Genomic DNA, 19,063 nt, shown 5'->3' on the forward strand with positions numbered 1-19,063 from the left:
TCCGCCCAAGTCAGGGAAAAGCAGTCTAAACTTGGTCCAAAACCCGTTTGATGCTAATTCCTACTCGGTAAGCTTTTAGCGCCCCTGAATATCTGAACCGGGTGTTAAGCGAGATTCCGCTAGGGGATCACCACGGGCCGCCCCCTGCGAGACTTCGTTTTCTACCACGGGGTGGCTCTCCCGTCTTTTGATTTGTTCCTCATCCCTGATGTGACCTTCTTCAGCCTCCAACTACCGCTTCCTTTTCAATAATAAGCCCGACAGTACGGATGGCTGTCTTCGGTATAGTGCCAGACGTTGTTTTTAACTCTTCTGACCAGGAGTGCGGACTGCATCTCGCTACCAAGTCACCACTTACTCCGTAGACTGTCAAACCTTGATATCTCCACATCTATGCTTCACTGACATGATCAAGTAGAAAAGTTTCGGGCTTTTCAGCATCATTCCTTTTCACGACGCCAGAAGTATACCTGAACCCCTCATTTCTACAACATGTCCGCTTCAGCCTTGGCTTTTGATAAAGTTGGTAGCACACCGACTGAGAATCTGCATTTCCACCACTTCGACCCTCCCGATCTCCAACACAATGAAGTCCTTATCGAGATGATTGCAGCACCCGTCAATCCCCAAGACATCATGGTACTGCTCGGTCGATACCCAGTCTCGCCTTCATTTAAGATCTACGAGGAATCGATCCCTGGATATGACGGCGTGGCGCGGGTCGCATCTGTCCATCCCTCTGTGCTCACGAATGGAACTCTCAAACCGGGCGACTTGGTAATTCCTACCCGTCATGGTGTAGGAACCTGGCGCACTCACGCTGTCCTTCCGGCCAACCTGTTGCTCAAAATCTCGCCCGAAGTTGACTGCCGGATTGCCGCAGTGTTGCGTATGGGAGTCACGCCTGCATATCTGCTACTCGAAGACATGGCAGTGCTCCGGCCGGGAGACTGGATCATCCAGAATGCTGCGTCGGGGGTCATTGCGCAGTTTGTGACCCAGTTCGCACAAATTCGTGGTCTTCATACAATCAGCGTTGTGCGTGATAGGGAAGATATTGAACAGCTTCGTGCCGAACTTCAATCGAGAGGGGCAGACATTGTAATTACGCAGTCGGAGCTTGAAGCCAAAGGCGCCGCCTCATTTGAGAAAGAAGGGAAGCGGATCATGCTTGCACTGGATGCCGTCTTTGGGCATTCCGGCTCTGCACTGGCAACACAGCTCTCTCCTGATGCAACTTATATAAACTATGGCTCTTTGGGCGACCCTCAAGGCACCGTGGGCATTCAAATCACCCAGCAGCAATTGTTCTGGAAGCAAATCACCTTCAAGAATTTTCGGCTGACACAGTGTCTCGGGATGCGCTCCCAGGCGCAAATTAACGATATGATGACTTGGTTTGGAGAGCTTGCGGTCAAAGGTTTTCTACAAATACCACGAGTTGAAACGGTTCAGTGGAGTGAGAGTGTGATAGACCTGATTAGACTACAGTCGGAAGGTCACAAGCTGGAAAGGAAGGGGAAATATCTGATTCTCTTTCCCGGAAACTCTGTTTAATCTGCACCAAACCGTAGTTGTTCCGTTTAAAGCTGTGGTAGCAATACTCGGGTTCCAAAGACCTAAGCTAGATAACAAAATTGCTATACTATCGAGAATCCACAAAGATCAGCGAACCGAATAAGCCTCAAGGCATCAAAATGCCAGTCTAGTTTTTTTAGTACTCTCAAATCTATAACTGGAGCCTAACCTTCTAATCGGGAGCTCCAGAACATTTCCAGCTCAAATGACACAATGTAAGAAATTACGGCCCTGAATCCATCCCACAACGCGCGTCAGCATCAACGCAGCTAATCCTAACACACACCGAAACAACCATTAAGAAATGTATATTCTGATGAGGTACAGGGATATATGTATGCTGGGGAAAGAATCATGCCGCCTTACGGGGGTCCTAATCCGTCCGGAACTGGGTGGAGATGGGAATGAAGGGAGACAGACGGCAGACAGCCAAGATTCCTCACGGGAGAACTCGTACTTGACCAATCTACCTACATAGTAAGGATTTACTTCTTTCATACCTAAGGTATTTGTTAGCCGCAGTGAAGGATCATACCTACTCAACTCCTGCCCCTCGATGTCGTGATGACTGGCCAGGTGCCTACGCCTCCTCCGGTCAGCTCTTGGTGTCGTATTATATCGCTCACAAGGGTTCCGGCAATCCGGGATGACGTTTTCGACTACTACTACTGGTTGTCATTGAACCTTGCTTGAAGGAACGTCTGTAGCAGGGACGAGGCTCGGGAGTCAGGTTTCGGTAGGTTTGTAGGTTGGGGCCCATGGGCCGTGGGGGAGGGGCCGAGAGGGAAATCTTTGCTTGGGATCTTACCTATACTTGCCTGGGATGTATATCCATCGGCTATAAAAAGGCAGAAAACTTACCTTGTCCATACCTCCTAGTTCATCAATTTTGACTGGTATAGTCAGATCAGTAGAGTTCCTTCTCCGCTCTACACCAGATAGATATCCTCCGTGGTTCAAAGTTCACTTCAAAAATCATGGCGTCCTGGGACAATCGCGAAGTCACGAACCGCCATCTTCTCCCCTATGTCGATGCTGAAAGCGCGCCTCCTGAAGTGGCGGCCGCACTCAACACGCTTCCGTTCCAACGCAACATCTTCAAGCTTCTCGCCAACGCCCAAGTCAACTTCCCGCCGTTTATGAAGCTTCTCGCCACCTGCTGGAACCCCGACCTCTCTTTGCGCTCCTCAGAGTACCAAGTGACGGTTCTGCGTACGGCGTCCTTGCTAGACGCCCCCTATGAGTGGGATGTAAATGAACCCGTGGCGCGTGTTCTCGGGTTCGATACCGACGAGAAGTTGCACCTCATTCGTATCGGCGATCTCTCTAATACACAATTCTTCACACCCCGCCACCGATTGATTAGCCAGATGGTTTTCCAACTGGTGCACGACAATGTTGTTAGCGAGGCAACGATGCGCCAGGCCATTGAGTTGCTGGGGAATGCTGCCACGATGGAGGTCATGATGATTCATGGTGTTTACTCTATGTTGGCACGGATCATGAACAGCGTAAGGATTGATTTTGATCCTCCTATTCCCGGTTTGGAGGACAAGCTGCGCAAGTACAACGCTGTTGCCATTCAGAAGGAAAAGGAAGCGGCCGCGCAGGATTGATTGGTGTGTGTATGCTTCAGGCAAATATCCCGAGTACTTTTGTAGACAGTCGAATAGAATGTTTGTTCCATTTCTTGATATGGCAGCTCCTTGTGACTTCGCTATTAAGTAGAGGTCTATGAGTATCTACGGGATGTATTGCAATGTGATTTTGCGTCGATGGACTACCAACGCTGTTAGCCTTTGGGCAGCAGTCAATACTCATAACGTTATCCTTTCTCCTCCACTCCGTGAGCTGGTCAGAAAGCCTGCCTAGGAATCTAGGATCAGCGGAGGATGACTCCTACATTATGCCGTTCCGCCTCCGCTGACTTGGAGGCTGGCTAAATCATCTTAGCACAACTTTAGATCTCAACCCGTGCTTCCATACCGATGGACGAGATACATACCAACCTAATGCAAAAACGGCAACATCTGTAACATTCAGCGAATACGGGTCAGCATGGGCCGAGGCCGTCACGGCATGTGCTGAAGCCGTTACGTGGAGAAAAACTAAATGATGATATGAACCTTGTGCCTTGCGTGGCGTGTAGCGTTTCATGACATCCATACAATGCAAGAACGGAAACTTAGGCACCTTGGTGGCACCGTGGCTCTGCACGATGAGATTCTCAGCCTGTCATTTCATCACGGAAGAGTCAAGGTTCTCGAATTGGACCATTGTGGCCTTCGTTGATCTCATCGACGGCAAAATCAGCTCAGGTGGATAGCCGCCCAAGAACAATGGGATATTTGACATCACGAAGTGGATCGACCTATTCCAATATAAAGGGGTCAATGAGTTCTCAATGTTCATAACCAAAGATAAAAGAAAATCATCATTTGGAACTGGCCTATTTGAATATCATACTTGCCCACCATTCGCCTTCCTCACAATGACTACTACTGCTATAACAACGGAGGGAAAGCTTTTCCCTACACTCATCTCACTGGACCAAGAGACTGTCTCGGCACAGCTTTTCACGTCCGCTCCTGAATTCAACGATCCGGAAGTCGAATACCAACACCCTGCTCTACACTCTCAAAAGAGCATTGCCGCCTGCGACTCGCCATGGGTATCAATGACTATCAGCCTTCCTGGCAACGTTCCTTTCTCCTTGGATCGGCTCAATTGGACCTGGCAGGCACTTGCAAGCCATAATCCATGCTTGCGAACCCATCTATGGGTACGACCTTATGATGGTAAAGTCTTTCACCGCGTACTACGCCGTGTCACTTCGCCGCTGCCGCTCAGTAACTTGCTACCGTTGCAAGCAGCAAGGATGAAGACTGCTTTCCTCATATATCGTCCCGATAGCATCGGACAGAAAGCGGCACCTTCAGTAACAATGTGCATCCCTCACATGTTAGTTGACCCAACCTCGCTGGGTATGTTGAAAGTGGATTTGGGGATGTTCTACTGCGGTCTTCCACTGAAAGAACATTCCTTATTCCGCTCGTACATCGAACATGTTCAAACCAAGGATGATGAAAGGAGCCATCGCTTTTGGCGGGAGACATTAGCCGACATTGATGCTGCGCCTCTGCTCTTACTTGGTCAGCTTAAGTCCACATCGAACGCCACGAGACGACAGATTGTATTCCATGCCGATGAAAAGATCCAGTATCAGCTTTCCAGATTCAAGGTAACGTCGGGATATGAATGGCGACTGCTTTTCGAAGCCATTTGGTCTATCGTATTGAGCCGCCATGGGGACAGCGGCAGAGTCGTCTTCGCTACTTCAGGCCGTGACAACAGTTTTGAGGGCAAAGGGACCTGTATCGGCTTGCTGGATAACGTATATCCTGTCAAAATTGAGCTCGAGGAATCCATGAGAATCGACAAGGTATTAGATGGCCTCCAGAGATATCACCGAGCAGCTTCGGTCCACAGTCACATAGGCTTCGAGAGAATTATGAATGAGTCAAGCTTGAAGATCCAGTCCTATATTGGATTTACAAGTTCCTTAGACTTCCCTCTCACGAGCTCTCTGCCTTCGAGCTGTCCGTTGCAGCTTCTCATCAATGGTGCAGACAAGCTACGTTTCACGCTGCGATTTGATGATGCTGTCGGAGATGAACACGCGGAGGTTTTGTTGAATCATTTTACGGAGCTTGTTATGAATACTCTCAGTCGCTTCGAGTCAAGCCCAATCCGGATCGATGAGCTTGAGATGGCCTCTGCATCAGAGGCATCAAAGTCGCTGTCATTAGGAAGTTCTCTGGTGCAGCAGAGGGATGGAAACTTGGTAGACATGTTTTGTCAGCAAGTCGCGCTGCATTCCGAAGACCCTGCTGTCCAATTTGAGGATGAGCGGAGCATCACATTTGGAGAGCTAAACCGCTATGCTAACGCCATCGCGCAAACTATAGCGATCCGTAAGGGGACTATCATTCCCATCTGTATGGATCGTTCGCCAGCATTGATCGCGTGCATCTGGGCCATCCTGAAATCCGGAGCAGCATATGTTATCCTCGACCCTGATGGAGCAGTCGAACGGAACGCTTTCATTGTGAGAGAGGTAGAAGCAGAAATTGTTCTCGTTGACCACAACAATGCCCGAACTTTTACAAATGGTGTGGTTGTCGACAACCTTCTCGAACGGAACGATCTCCCTTCATTGGAGGAGAATACAGTGCACGAAATCGATTCTTCGAGTCCAGCTTACATCGTGTACACATCTGGATCCACCGGAAAACCCAAAGGCGTTGTCCTGTCACACGTGGCGGCTGCGAACGGTATCCTGAACAACTCACTAAGCCGTGGGACAAGACTTTTGTTGTTCTATAGTCCAATCTTTTCCGCGGCACAGCGAGCGATTCTAGGAACTCTCCTTAACGGTGGCTGCCTTTGTCTCGCCAGGAAGGAGAGGTTACTCACATCCCTTGATGAGGTCCTCAACAAAATGAAGATTGAGGCAGTGGGCTTGACACCGTCATCCTTGTCTTTGCTTCGGAATGTGGAGACACCATATCTCAAACAGATCGCAATGACTGGTGAGGCCGTTGATGCAGATATCGTCGAGACATGGGCTGCTCGAGTGGACCTGCGTAACTCTTATGGTCTCAGTGAGTGCACACAGCTAAATTTCGGACGATCTTTGACGCCATCCAGCAACCCAAGGGTAGTGGGGAGACCTAAAGATACTACAAGCGTTTTTGTTCTGTCTCCAGGCACTGATCGTTTGGCGCCGTTTGGTATTCCCGGTGAGATATGTCTAGCTGGACCACAGCTTGGATCTGGATATATAAAGCGGCATGAGCATACTGCCAAATCCTTTGTTCAAAACCCATTTGGGGAAGGCAAGCTTTATAGGACAGGAGATATTGGCCTGCAGCATCCAAATGGCGATATTGAAATACTTGGCCGGAAAGACTTCCAAGTCAAGATTGCAGGACAACGCGTCGAGCTCAAGGAGATTGGGGCCGTACTGAATGATCATCCCCACGTGTCTGCCGTCGCTGTCATCGCTGCCGAGATTGACGGCATCAAATCCCTAGTTGCTGCCATAGTTCCCAGCAGAGATATCGAGTGGTCACTTCTCTTGGCCGAATTGCGTCGGAAGTTGAAGACGAGCCTTCCAGCATACATGCATCCGAGTTATTGGCTGCCCTACGAAAATATGCCGCAAAACCAGAATGACAAGACCGATGTTAGATCGATTCAACGAAGGGCCCAGGAGCAAGGGCGAGCCGGCCTTTTGAAGCTGATGCGCGGTTTCCAAGAACCACTAACACAGGCTCCAATGACCAGCACCGAGCTCATCCTACGGAACACCTGGGCACAAATTCTTAACATTGAACCAGAATCCATCCAGAGGCAAGACACGTTCGCGAACCTTGGTGGAAACTCGATGCAAGCAATTCGAGTCGTCGTGGAAATCCGAAAGGCTGGCTTGCTCCTGGAGCTTAGTGATATATTCAGCGGTCAATGCATCTCTGAACTCGCCCTTCATGTTGTTATTTCACTTCAGCCGACCGAAGACCTGAAGCCTTATGGGCTTTTGGACGAACCGTTTCGGTCTTCTTTAATCCGAGACGGAGGCGTTGATGATGCGTACCCACTGACTCCACTCCAAGAAAGCCTGGTTGCTGCAACACTGACCGGTAACACGAATTATATCTATCAAAGGGTTTTCAATGTAGGCCACCTGGAACTCCACCGTCTCAAAGCAGCGTTCGCAACTGTCTTTCATAAGAGAGATATATATCGCACGACTTTTCAAGAAATCGTAGGTCATTTAGTTCAGATCGTTCAAAATGATATGGAGCTGCCGTGGAGTGAGACGAATCAGGGGCTTGAGGACTACAAGCGAGAGGATCTTGTTCGAGGAGTCGCTCTAGGTTCATCGTTCTTCCGCGTGGCTGTCCTCCAACAAAGCTATTTGGTCGTAACAATGCATCATGCCCTGTTCGACTTTTGGTCACACAAATTTCTCTATCAGGACGTCTCCGCCTTGTATCAATCTGAGAAGCTGCCTGAGCGACCATTGTTCCGAAATTTTGTCGGACTTCTACAGAGATTAGACCAGAGCAAGCAGCAAGGTTTCTGGTCAGAATATCTTTCGGCGGCTGAGAAAACAACGCTGAATCACGCTCCAACTGGCAGAAGAATAGCCATTACCAAGCAAGTTCCGATTAGCCTTTCAAGGGACTGTGCAAAGCTTGGCTTGACAGCAGGAGCGGTGGTCTATGCCGCGTGGGCAATTCTGCTGGCCCGTCACACTGGTGGCACAGATGTCTGTTTCGCGACGACCTTCTTCGGGAGAGAGGTTTCAGTTGATAACGTTGCTGAGATGGATGGACCGACCTTGACAACTGTCCCTCAACGTATATTCGTAGATCCCGAGTCTCACCTCATAGACATCGCGACAAAAGCTCGCGACAACCTGTGGCCAGTCATCAGGAATTCTCAGTTCGGCATGCGGCGCGCCCTTTCTGCAGCGGGGCATGACCGAAATCTTTGCGATACCCTTGTCAACTTCTTGGTTGAAGATCCTGAAGCTCAAAGGGACCACACACAGATATTCCGGCCTCACGGCCCGAAGCCTATCTGGCAATCTGATTATACTACTCTAGAATTGCAAGAGAAGGCCGACTCACTTGTCGTCTCCCTTTCCTCGGACATGGAAGAATCCAGAGCTTCTTTTGTGCTGGAACAGTTTTTCACTATCTTGCATTATTTCTTCGAAAATCCTTCCAGCAAGACTGCAGCAATAGATATTCTGAGCCCTACGGAGCACGCTGCACTCCAGGACCTTGCCAAGTTTTCGAGTCCTAAACCCATGATGTTGCATGAACGATTTGAAAGAATAGCTGAAGAATCTCCTGATCTCACCGCCTTGGAATGGTCAAACCAGAACAGCTTGACATACAAGCAGCTACACGAACGTTCCAATCAGCTTGCCCATTACTTGGTTGAGCGGGGTGTTTCACGCGGTCAGCTCGTTCCCTTGTATTTGGAGAAATCGTTTGACGCTATTGTCGCTATGCTTGCGGTGCTCAAAGCCGGTGCTGCTTACGTGCCCCTCAGTCCCAGCAACCCTGTCGAGCGCAATTCCTATATTTTGGTCGAGACTGAAGCACAACTGATGATATCAGTGAAGGGCCTCCTCCCAGGGCAGACTTTCGCAGTCGAGATAGTGTTTCTGGATGAAATCGATTTTGCTCTTTACCCCAAAACCTCACATCGTAGCAACGCCACAACCACGGACCTTGCGTACATTATATATACCTCTGGCAGCACAGGACTACCGAAAGGTGTCAAGGTCCCCCATCATGCCGGCGCAGCAGCCGTTGGGAGCATGCTTGATGCAGAAGGGCGAGACAGGTCGACTTGGAGAACTATCCAGTTCGCGAATTATGTCTTCGATGCTTCTGTGCAAGACATATTTAATACGCTGAGTTCGGGCGGAACATTGTGTATGGCGGACTCGGACGAAATGCTGTCGAATCTTGCCGGAGTCATAAATAAGATGGACGTGAGACAGGCAATCCTGACGCCAACAGTGGCTCGCATGATTTCCCCAGAAGACGTCCCAGGGTTTGAAACACTTATCTTAGGCGGAGAGCCGATGACGCGGGACATTATTCAAGCCTGGCGACCAAGATGTCGCCTACTCAATGTATATGGTCCCACTGAGACTTCGATGGTCGTCACAACGAAAGAGATGGCCGTTGATTCGGCTCCAGGAAATATTGGCAAGCCTTTTCCAACAGTCTCGACCATGGTGTTAGAGCCCAATTCTTCTAGATTTGTCCCATATGGAGCAATCGGCGAGCTGTGCATCGCGGGACCTCAAGTTGCAGATGGATATCTCAAGAAAGACGATCTCACGGCGCTCAACTTTATCATCAGAGATCAGGGCCAAACCTATTACCGGACAGGTGACTTGGTGCGGTGGCTTCCAGGCGGCGAGCTTGAGTGTTTAGGCCGCAAAGATAATCAGGTAAAGATTGCTGGTCACCGTATAGAGCTCGGTGAGATTGAGCAAGCCATGCTCAGCAGCGCCGTCGTTGAAGACTGTGCGGCGCTCGTTATCCAAAGTAATGGCAAGCCGCATCTGGCAGCATTCGTGGTCTATGAACATGGCCAAGAATCTTTACTTTGCGACACTGATGATTGTTCTAAGCGCCTAGAACAGTTAAAAGGTAGCTTCAGAGGCCTCGCACATTATATGGTACCGAAGTATGTATTCCCATTTGGGGTTTTTCCTTTATTGCCGTCCCGGAAGACGGACAGACGGCAACTGCGTCGCATCGCCGAAAGCATTGATCCTGCATCATTGCCTCAATATTCCATTGACCGACTGAACACCGACCGTCCCACGTGGCAGCCAACGGTGACCGAAGAAGAGAGCTTTTTAGAGGCCGCATGGGGAAAACTTTTCAATGTTGACAGGTCCCAGCTCGGAGCAAAGGCAGACTTCTTTGCCCTCGGCGGCGATTCAATCTCAGCAATAAACTTGGTCAGTCTCTGTCGATCAAGCGGTTATGTTATCCAGGTTAGTGAAGTTATGAACGGAGGCATCTTGGACGAGATGGCACGTTGTTTGAGAAAGGTAGATGACCTTGGCACCACCACGTCCCTAAAGACGTATATGCCCCCTCCTTCCCTCCGGGAAGAGGTGGAGACTGTGGGTCTATCAATGGACGATATAGAGACTGTCTTTCCATGCCCTCCTGGTCAGGTCGAGTTTCTCAACCAAGGTCGACGGCCTGATCAACTATGGGTACTCATGACAACGAGAGCAGTATCCCCATCACTTGATGTCCAAGAGTGGATAGCTTGTATAACCGAGTTGACAAGAGTCAATAACATCCTACGATCAACGTTTGTCCATCTTGAAGGCCATGGATGGCTATCTGTCGTCCTCAAAAGCGATGATCTGGATCTCTCTATCCACAAATGCGCAGCAAAAGACAAAGATGATATTATCGAGCGAGAGCTGTGGCAGTACCGATTCGAATTTGGAAGACCGTTTATTCGGTATCTTATTCTCGAACTTGAAGGTGGAGTACGAGAAATTGCTATCAAGATGGACCACGCACTCTACGATGGAACTCTTCTGCGGATTTTCGCCGAACATCTCTCAGCCATCCAGCAGCACCAGGAGATTCTGAAGCACATCGAGTTCTCCGAGTTTGCACTTTATCACTGGAGGGCCGATAAGGCTAAGGGCTTAGAATTCTGGAAGAGTTTCCTGGACCGTTATTCATTCCAGTATCCAAACAAACGCGAGCCGCGAATCACCTCATTCATAACTCATCCCATCGATATCAAAATTGATAGGTTTATCAATGCTTGCAAGATCACCGCTCCAATTCTTTTCCAATCGGCTTTTCAGCTCTGGGTAGCCAAGGCTAGCGGTTCTCTCGATGTTGGGTTCGATTACCTCCTTACTGGTCGCAACGTTGAGCTGGAGGATCCTCAGGCCATCAATGGCAACTGCGCGCAGTTTTTGCCTTTCCGGTCACGCATCGATCCCAGAGAGACGCTGCAATCATACGCTGTAAATTCGCAAGCAGACTTTTGGAAAGTGACTGAGCATAGCAGCCACGATCTGGACACGATCTTCGCCGCCGCTGGCCACAGCAGCGTCGAATTCCGCAACCGCTCGTTGTTTCTTTTCCAGCCTTTCGAGCCTTCTTCCGGGGCCGCGCCGGAGGATGCGGTGCAATGGGTCGTGATGAAAGGCTCAAAAGTGCGCATGTACCAGCCTTATGCATTGGTAATGGAGATCAGCAAGACCATGAGGGGCTATCTGATGAAGGTGATGTTTGACGAAAGCGCAATGTCAGAAACGGACGCTGCTAGTATCGGGCGTGAGATGGAACGGATTGTCCAGCAGATTGTCAGAGCAGACGGTACTGCACAGGTTGACTCCATTCTATATGGCAGTGGTCCAGTGGTGGTGGAGTGAGGTTGTGCACTGATGTCTGAATTATCATGTCGGGAAACACGCTAGTACTAGTCTGGAACAGAACCGAAGCCACACCAGTGATAATCAAGCAATCTTAATGTACTCTTACACCCAATTAGAAAACACTGCTTCACATATTAATACTGAGTCCCCTGATGGGGAAACATTACTACATGCTTACCGCGATATAATATACACAGGATCCCTGAGAACTAATACATCAACACCTTATACGAAAACGAGTAAATAGATCTCTAAAATGGCGATGCCTTCTTGTCGCATATAGAACAGGCCTAATAGGGACCTATATTTTGAGCAATTGCCACCCGGCAAAAGGGTCCTATTACCGAGATCCGTTGTGCCGATTTTTGCCACATCTTCATGTATATATAGAGTCTCTAGACCCTTACTTTACTCTTTAATCGAGTCCGTTTCTCCCGTTTTGACAGTTATGAGCCCGGGTTGCTTCCGTATAAGCTTCCTTATAGCTGTAGGCTCGATTCCTTTACTCTTAAGAGAGAAGAGTATCGTACTTTAATTCCGAACGTTCTTAACGATACCGACAAAACAACAAAGCCGATACCGATCATAGTCAAGCCCTATCTAAAGGCCGGGAGCCACATCCTCGAGAGTAAGGCTAGGAGCCATAGTCTCGAGAGCCGGTACGGAGAGCTAGGCGTAGAGGCAGATTTCGTGAGGATTGTTGTGACGGGCGAAATGTGGCAAATTCAGAACGACGATAATTCGAATGACGACAACTTGAACGACAGACAACTTGAACGAGGACAACTTGAACGATAACAACACCGACAATATCAAGGCTTATAGATCTCGCGACAGATCTATAGCATGACCGACAACAATACCGACAACATTACCGATGCCTATGTAGGCCGAAGCCGACAACGATATGACAACCGAAGCCTATACAGGCCGCCGATATATGGACTATTTAAAGGGCCGTTAGAGGAGCTATATAGGGATGTCTGATTAGGGTCAAAATACAGCTCCCTAGGGGGGTGTGTCGCATATAGAACAGGCCTAATAGGGACCTATATTTTGAGCAATTGCCACCCGGCAAAAGGGTCCTATTACCGAGATCCGTTGTGCCGATTTTTGCCACATCTTCATGTATATATAGAGTCTCTAGACCCTTACTTTACTCTTCAATCGAGTCCGTTTCTCCCGTTTTGACACTTCTACTTAATGTATTCACCTAATAACAATAAGTACAAGTATCTATTTAAATCTTGACTCAATTCTGACTAAGTTTATGAATAGCACGGACCGGAACACCTCTATCACTTTGTCCTCAGTTGTTTCAGTTCGAGATATCTACATACAAGTTACCACTCGAACGTCTCTTCAAAGTATGCGACTCCCTGTTTTCCATTCTTTAATACTTGGTGGACAGCTGCTCTAGACTCATCCGCCATAGCAGCTGGACCGCATACCAGGACTGCAATTCGGCCACCCACCGAACTCGCATTTACTTCATCAACAAAGTCCAGAATGGCAGCTTTGATATTTGGTCTACCAGGGCAAATCTCCATATCATCCAAACTAGAACCGAGCGATGGTTCGTCGTCGCGCCTCCGAATTGCCGCTGCTGATTCCTGACCTGATGTGGCATAGAATGTAGCATGCACGTCGCTACGGTCTAGGATTGGCTTGAGCTCACTAATTGCGATACTGCGGATCATGGCAGTTTGCTTAGCTGCGAATATCAGGTTGATATTCCGTGTGCGTGTTGAGGAAGAGGCGGACTTGACAATGTGATCCCGAAGATACGGTATTGCACAAGCGACACCGGTCCCGCCTGTGATGAAGATAACGTTCTCATAGTGATGCAACGGTTCCGGTTTGCCGTAAGGTCCTTCGATCATGATATTCGCATTTATAGCCTTGTCTGGGTGCCTCATGCATCTATCACGAAGGTGTTTTGTCCATCCATCAAAAGGACGGATATAAAACACCAATTTGTAAGTTCCGCTATGGTCATATAGAAGTTCAGGATTTGAAGACCAAGAACGGGATCCTCTGTTGGAGGATAGGCCGTGCGGACTTGTTGTAACAACTTCAGCGTCTGTACCAAGTTTGGCAGATGACAAGAGTGGTCTTCGATCGTCGTCCATATTCGAGTTGCCAGCTGGGGCCCAATTAGCGAGAGTAAAGGGGTGGTTCTCCCATCCTTTCCATCTCAATGGCTGGTATAGGAAGTAATATTGACTTGGTTTTGGTTGGGGAGTCTTAGATGGGGTCGTAACTTCCAATCTAATGACATCGGCTTCCTCGTCGTATATCGCCGTACTTGATGTACGCTGCACGCTTCCTGATAACTTGACGTGGAGATTGCAATAGACGAGGCGAACGATTCGAATGGAACGATCAAAAAGCCAGAGCACAACTAATGGCCACAAATAGCCATTGTAAGATCCGAGAAAAATTGCGGTATGACTTTATGAATGTTAGCCTTTGCCACGATACATCATTCAGGAAGCCATACCAAAACAAGCCCACTATTGTCAAAATGGAGAACATGATGTGAAGTATTAAGAAGGCCTCGTAGCATCTCTGACGTACAAGTACAGAGGAGAATATCAGCAATAAAGCCATTGATATAGTAGCCTGTATATGTTAGCTGGAAACTACAAGAGAAAAATTGGAAATTTAAGGAGTACCAGAACGCCCATATACCAATAATTGAGGCTCCAGGATGCTGCGTAGATGCCAGCTTTGCAATAAATGTCAGTCAGTTATATAAATGACGTCCCACAGAAACCAAGATGCTCACAATCCCCTTTGATTACGGACCAGCCAACAGAATGAACAACCGCCTGCAGAGTAGCGACAAGAGCGATGTTCAGGTGAAAGGTGTTGAAGGTGGAAAAGCTCCACCCTGTTGCCCAGATGAAAACATTATTTCTCCCAGAGAACATCCATAGCATTGGTAGATTTGCGTAGCATATAATTCCTGTCCGATCTGAAACATAACGCCAGATCTGAATCGTGCGTGTGAAGCTATAAAGGTTGTCACAATTGATGAGTCTCACGGTCTTGAACACGTGGATACCTACTAAAGATTTGGGTAAAATATTTCGTAAGAGGCGCTACATAAGAAAAGGTTTAGAATCCAGTAAGCCAGCACGATAATGACTTTCAGGCGCGTTTGAACGGAACGATCCCATAGTAGTTTCTGAGAACGAGAACCAAATGCAGCAGGGATGACTATGGTGGTCCTGATATGATGGTATGCTGCATATAATATTGCGAGAAATCCAGATGAAGGAGATTGAGCTAGACTTGATGGTATCGTTCTCTCAATGTCGCTGATATTGCTCTCAAGCCGTGAATGGAACAATGAGTTCACGAAGCGGGCCACGATACCCAGGAGAAGTAAACAGCCCCAGAAGCCATATATTGCCCATCTGAAAGTTCGTCAATCTTCCAAGGGTGTTCTTCATGATTCTGGGAAGAAATCCAAACCCAAGTCTTGTATGTGATGCTTTTTCTTCATTGAAGACATGCTGCATTTCAATCAATATTGAGATGAGAATCAGGAACAGAACGGTTTCCATCACTTACGATTGTCCTCTGTCCAATCTCATGGAGCGACTTGGAAATGAGGATACTGCTGTTCCAAAGCTTGGTCTTATCAATGTCTTCAAATTCGACCACCGGTAAGCTCTTGATGTAGGCATCCGTAAGTTCCGGTTCGACTTCGATGTACGGAACCAATCTAATATTCCTATATCTTTCACAATACCCTTGGTATTCTGCAGACCAAACTGCAATCTCCTCTGGCTTACAATAAAGTTTGGCCGCAGTCCACATAGAATAGACGGACAGATGATACGTGCAGAGGGTATTATAATAATCGGGGTCTGCTCCAGCAAAGGTAAAATGGGTAACAGCAGTCACAATCCCGTCAAGGCATTCTGTGGAAAAACTAACACCATTGAGACCTAATGCTGGACGGAATAGAAGGAGAGAAACCACAATGGGTCCCCATAACATGTTGACAGGTAGAGGTGGGATTGTGGTATTCTGGTACTGACAGAAGTGGAGGGACAGAAAATGCAAACAATTCCTTGTAAAACACGCACAATGTTGGAAAGCTTCCCGACCGCCCTTTTTAAAAATAAACCCCTGTAGATTTCCTTCTTGGTATACTCCACCTACTGAAAAAGAAGGGCCCTGATAGGCTGAGCATTCCTGCAGCGAAGTCAGACTAGGGGAAAAGCACCATAGGTATCTCGCACCCCCAGCAGTGTTGTCACTTGCCTCTGGCCGTGTAAAGCATGGAGAACAATACGAGGACCATTCTAGCTTCAATTTGCATCTTAGATGTAGGTATTCTGGCTTGGCCAAGGCTTTCCTTACGTAAGTCCCTTTATAGGCACACTTCTCCTCTGGTCTAGCATCGAAGAAAGAAAGCATGAATGAGAAATGTTCTAGTACCATAACTGGCTAGATATTGTTTATTAATGATATATGAGCCTGGCTATCTATACAAAAAGGGGTTGGACTCATCACTGATACCTTGAAGAACCTTGATCTAGTGAAACCTTTGAGCTATCGGGAGTTTGGTCTGGACATATCAAAGGGGGGTGTCCATCTAATCTGATAAGATTGCTGACAGGGTTTAAATTTCTCGCACTAAGACAATCTGATTAGATTTTTCGGAGCCTAAGCCTAGTCTGGCTAGTGCCATCAGATAACGAATTCCCTTTAAACCGGAAGCCTTGGCCTCCAGAAAATTCGTCCGATACCTGTCAAGAGAAGCTCCGAGCGCCGTTTACCGCCGACAGTAATGCGACAGTTGAATATCATACGTTGTACGGAATAAAAGAGGGTCAGAGGGCCCACGGTTACCTAGATATTTACTGTAACCTACAAATTGTCCAAATTCTTACTTGTGCCACGCCTCTCTCTGCTATGCTGCCGTTGATTATGAAAGCAAATAGGTAAAATGAAGCTTTATCTGTGTAGTTGGTTGAGTAGCATCACGCAGTTGGCTTCATTTCTTCGAGTTTGTTCGACCATTTTCCTAACCTAGAGGCTAGAGCCGCAATATTCATATATCGTTCAAGCTTCACAACTAGTTTCTCAGAATCTGTTCACACCCCCTTTCCTGGCAGTTCGAAAGCTCATTTGTAGCAGAATCATCTATTCAGTAGTGAAAGGTGGGTAAAAGGACGTACTTTCAATGGTAATTGAACAGAATTTAGATTGAATTAAAGGGAATCGAATTGAACTTGGATTGAGCCCCCGAAAGCAGAAGGACTTCAGCCGTTCTAGATACCCGTCAAGGCCCATTTCGCACCCTAGCGTCAAGTTTTAAATATCTCAGATTACACTAGCACCTACCTTTTACATTGTGCTGTCAATGTTGCCAGCAATCTGGACTAAATCACTTCTTACTCAACTTGATGACAAGTACCTGTCTGTTGCCTGTGACCGCTGACTTGCGCATTTCATCTTTAATATGACATTAATCTAAGGCTTCAAAACAGACTACCCAGCCCGATTTTGAGTCAAGAGGTACTAGAGTAAAAGAATAGTTGGACCCAAAAATAGAGATCAGGCTTTCTTATCTTAGCTCGACCATTCTTAGTTTTAGATTGTAAGACAATGCATTGTGTTAGTACCCTGTTCTATTGTACGACACCGAGAAAGCTCTATCAAGGATCCTAAGTATTAGCCCAGGACTTTAATCGATCTCAGACCCCACCCCCGCACCCGACAGGACCGGTGATTAATGACTATCTTTAGTTCCCGGATTTCTGGGAGGCGATCGTTAATAGTTGATTTGATGAATATGGGAGTCGTAAAACATGACTTTTTATCTGCATCAGTATTGACTGTTCGATGTTCAGTCATACTGACAGGTAAGTGTGTTTTAGGAAACCGCAAATGTTGGGTTCTATGATCTATCCGGGATTCCGGGCTACTCAAGGAAGATCTCTGGATATATTCTAGGAAGAAAAGGTACAGTTTAACTGTTCATGTAGGAGAACAGTCTGAGGGAAAAGAGACGCAAAGTAAATCCTGACAGGGAGACTGGTATAGACAAAAGACTGGGGGAACAGTCGACAACAAGATGCAGGCAGAAGACGGCCGGCAGTTGGTTGACATCTTCAGGTGTAAAATCGCTCTATTTTAGCTAACCTTATCCAAATTCTCCTACAACACCTTCTAATATAATACAAAAGCAGCTCAAGACTCCATTCCCTTCTATATGCGGCCCACGAAACAGAGTTGCAGAAATGATTCTTCACGCGCTTTGATTTTCCGAAGACATCGCCACTTGTCGCAAGTTTGCAAGAACTCCTTGGTCACGACTCTTCCCATCCCATCCTACTGTCGGCCATCCTTGAGGCAGTGTCGAATAAGGTGGGAATGGCCAACGTTCCCCACACTTATCCTCTCCATCGCAGTCTAAGTTACATAGACCAAAAGTGTTGCAATAACACTGCTTTGCATTCGGGCAATAGACATGGGGCTTGCCAAATATAATATGCCACGAATATTCTAATATCCGGCCACTAATATCGTCATCGAGTGGCGTGTCTAACAGCCACTGTCTGTAGCGTTTGTAGTCTTCAATGGGCCTCTCGAGGATCTTGTCTCTTGTCACTGCAAACTGTGCGCAACAAGCGACACCGACAACATCAGGAACCTGTTCTCCAGGGAAAAGCTCTCTGAAAGCTTGAGGATAGGTAGACTGGGTACTCTGCTCGGCTTCAGGATCACTGTTGCCTTGTTGATCGAGCTTCAGCTCAGATGGACACCCTAGGGTCCAAACGCAGCGGAGATTTGCATATCCCTGAGAGATGATATACGGTAGCTGCAGGTTTTGCAGCAATGGAACGCCGTCTGAAGTCATGTCAGCAATCTCGTCCAGGGAAAATTGGAGTGCTATTTTACCGTAGAGCGGATCGTCATTGTGCCACTGATACCTGCTGCTGTGCATGAATACAGTGACATCAGGGAGCTTGTCGTAGGCGTCAATGATATATCTGATCGAACACGTTTCAGTCAAACGTACAACCGGTATCTGGGCACGAGACTCACGTCAAATACACCATGGCCTCGCGACCTTTGTTCTCTGGCACCGTGTATTGGGCAAAGGAAGAGTCTACAATAAATCGTTTGACGTCCCATCCCGAGAGATGCTTCCGCACCCATGAGATGTCATCTTTTGCTCTGCTGGCAACAACAAATGCTTTTGAAATGCTGGTCGGCCGAGGATTCTGGGGGACGCCAATGGCAGCTGGAGAGACGCTACGGAATGAGGCTCTCCAGAGCATGCAGATGGCCACGGCCCCGATAAAGGCGACTAGGATGCCGCGAAAGTTTCGACGCTGCGACAGTGGAAAGGGAAGCATATGGGCGTTCATGTGAAGGAGACATCGTTTCGAAACAAACAATCGAAACGACAATAATAACGGACACGAATATGGC

The 19,063-nt window shown here is 47.8% G+C and overlaps 4 protein-coding genes across 4 annotated transcripts; 2 read left to right on the top strand and 2 right to left on the bottom strand.

Moving 5' to 3' along the window:
- Positions 1 to 492: 492 nt before the first annotated feature.
- On the top strand, positions 493 to 3,194 carry M430DRAFT_143195 (hypothetical protein; the record flags this gene model as incomplete). Its single annotated transcript, XM_024862805.1, has 2 exons — positions 493 to 1,498; positions 2,521 to 3,194. The coding sequence occupies 2 exons, from the start codon at positions 493 to 495 to the stop codon at positions 3,192 to 3,194; spliced, it is 1,680 nt and encodes a 559-aa protein (XP_024718823.1).
- A 2,153-nt stretch (positions 3,195 to 5,347) lies between these two features.
- M430DRAFT_105883 (hypothetical protein) lies at positions 5,348 to 11,596 on the top strand (the record flags this gene model as incomplete). Its single annotated transcript, XM_024861039.1, has 1 exon — positions 5,348 to 11,596. One exon carries the CDS (start codon positions 5,348 to 5,350, stop codon positions 11,594 to 11,596), a length of 6,249 nt encoding a protein of 2,082 aa, XP_024718824.1.
- A 1,270-nt stretch (positions 11,597 to 12,866) lies between these two features.
- M430DRAFT_43669 (hypothetical protein) lies at positions 12,867 to 15,684 on the bottom strand. The gene is made up of 7 exons (XM_024867639.1): positions 15,182 to 15,684; positions 15,083 to 15,123; positions 14,674 to 15,024; positions 14,391 to 14,617; positions 14,278 to 14,330; positions 14,103 to 14,224; positions 12,867 to 14,053 (listed from the first exon to the last, which is right to left on the bottom strand). Exons 1-7 carry the CDS (start codon positions 15,611 to 15,613, stop codon positions 12,943 to 12,945), a joined length of 2,337 nt encoding a protein of 778 aa, XP_024718825.1. The 5' UTR covers positions 15,614 to 15,684; the 3' UTR covers positions 12,867 to 12,942.
- A 2,058-nt stretch (positions 15,685 to 17,742) lies between these two features.
- On the bottom strand, positions 17,743 to 18,909 carry M430DRAFT_143203 (hypothetical protein; the record flags this gene model as incomplete). Its single annotated transcript, XM_024862806.1, has 3 exons — positions 17,743 to 18,475; positions 18,527 to 18,618; positions 18,674 to 18,909. The coding sequence occupies 3 exons, from the start codon at positions 18,907 to 18,909 to the stop codon at positions 17,874 to 17,876; spliced, it is 930 nt and encodes a 309-aa protein (XP_024718826.1). The 3' UTR covers positions 17,743 to 17,873.
- Positions 18,910 to 19,063: the final 154 nt, after the last annotated feature.

This window comes from Amorphotheca resinae (assembly GCF_003019875.1).
Source record: "Amorphotheca resinae ATCC 22711 unplaced genomic scaffold M430scaffold_9, whole genome shotgun sequence".
Lineage (NCBI taxonomy): Eukaryota > Fungi > Ascomycota > Leotiomycetes > Helotiales > Amorphothecaceae > Amorphotheca > Amorphotheca resinae.

Coding starts and splice junctions, on each gene's coding strand:
- M430DRAFT_43669 (XM_024867639.1), bottom strand. CDS start 15,613: ATGTTATGGGGACCCATTGTGGTTTCTCTCCTTCTATTCCGTCCAGCA. Junction 14,331..14,390: donor GTCCGTAATCAAAGGGGATT/GTGAGCATCTTG, acceptor TTTATTGCAAAG/CTGGCATCTACGCAGCATCC. Junction 14,054..14,102: donor ACAATAGTGGGCTTGTTTTG/GTATGGCTTCCT, acceptor ACATTCATAAAG/TCATACCGCAATTTTTCTCG.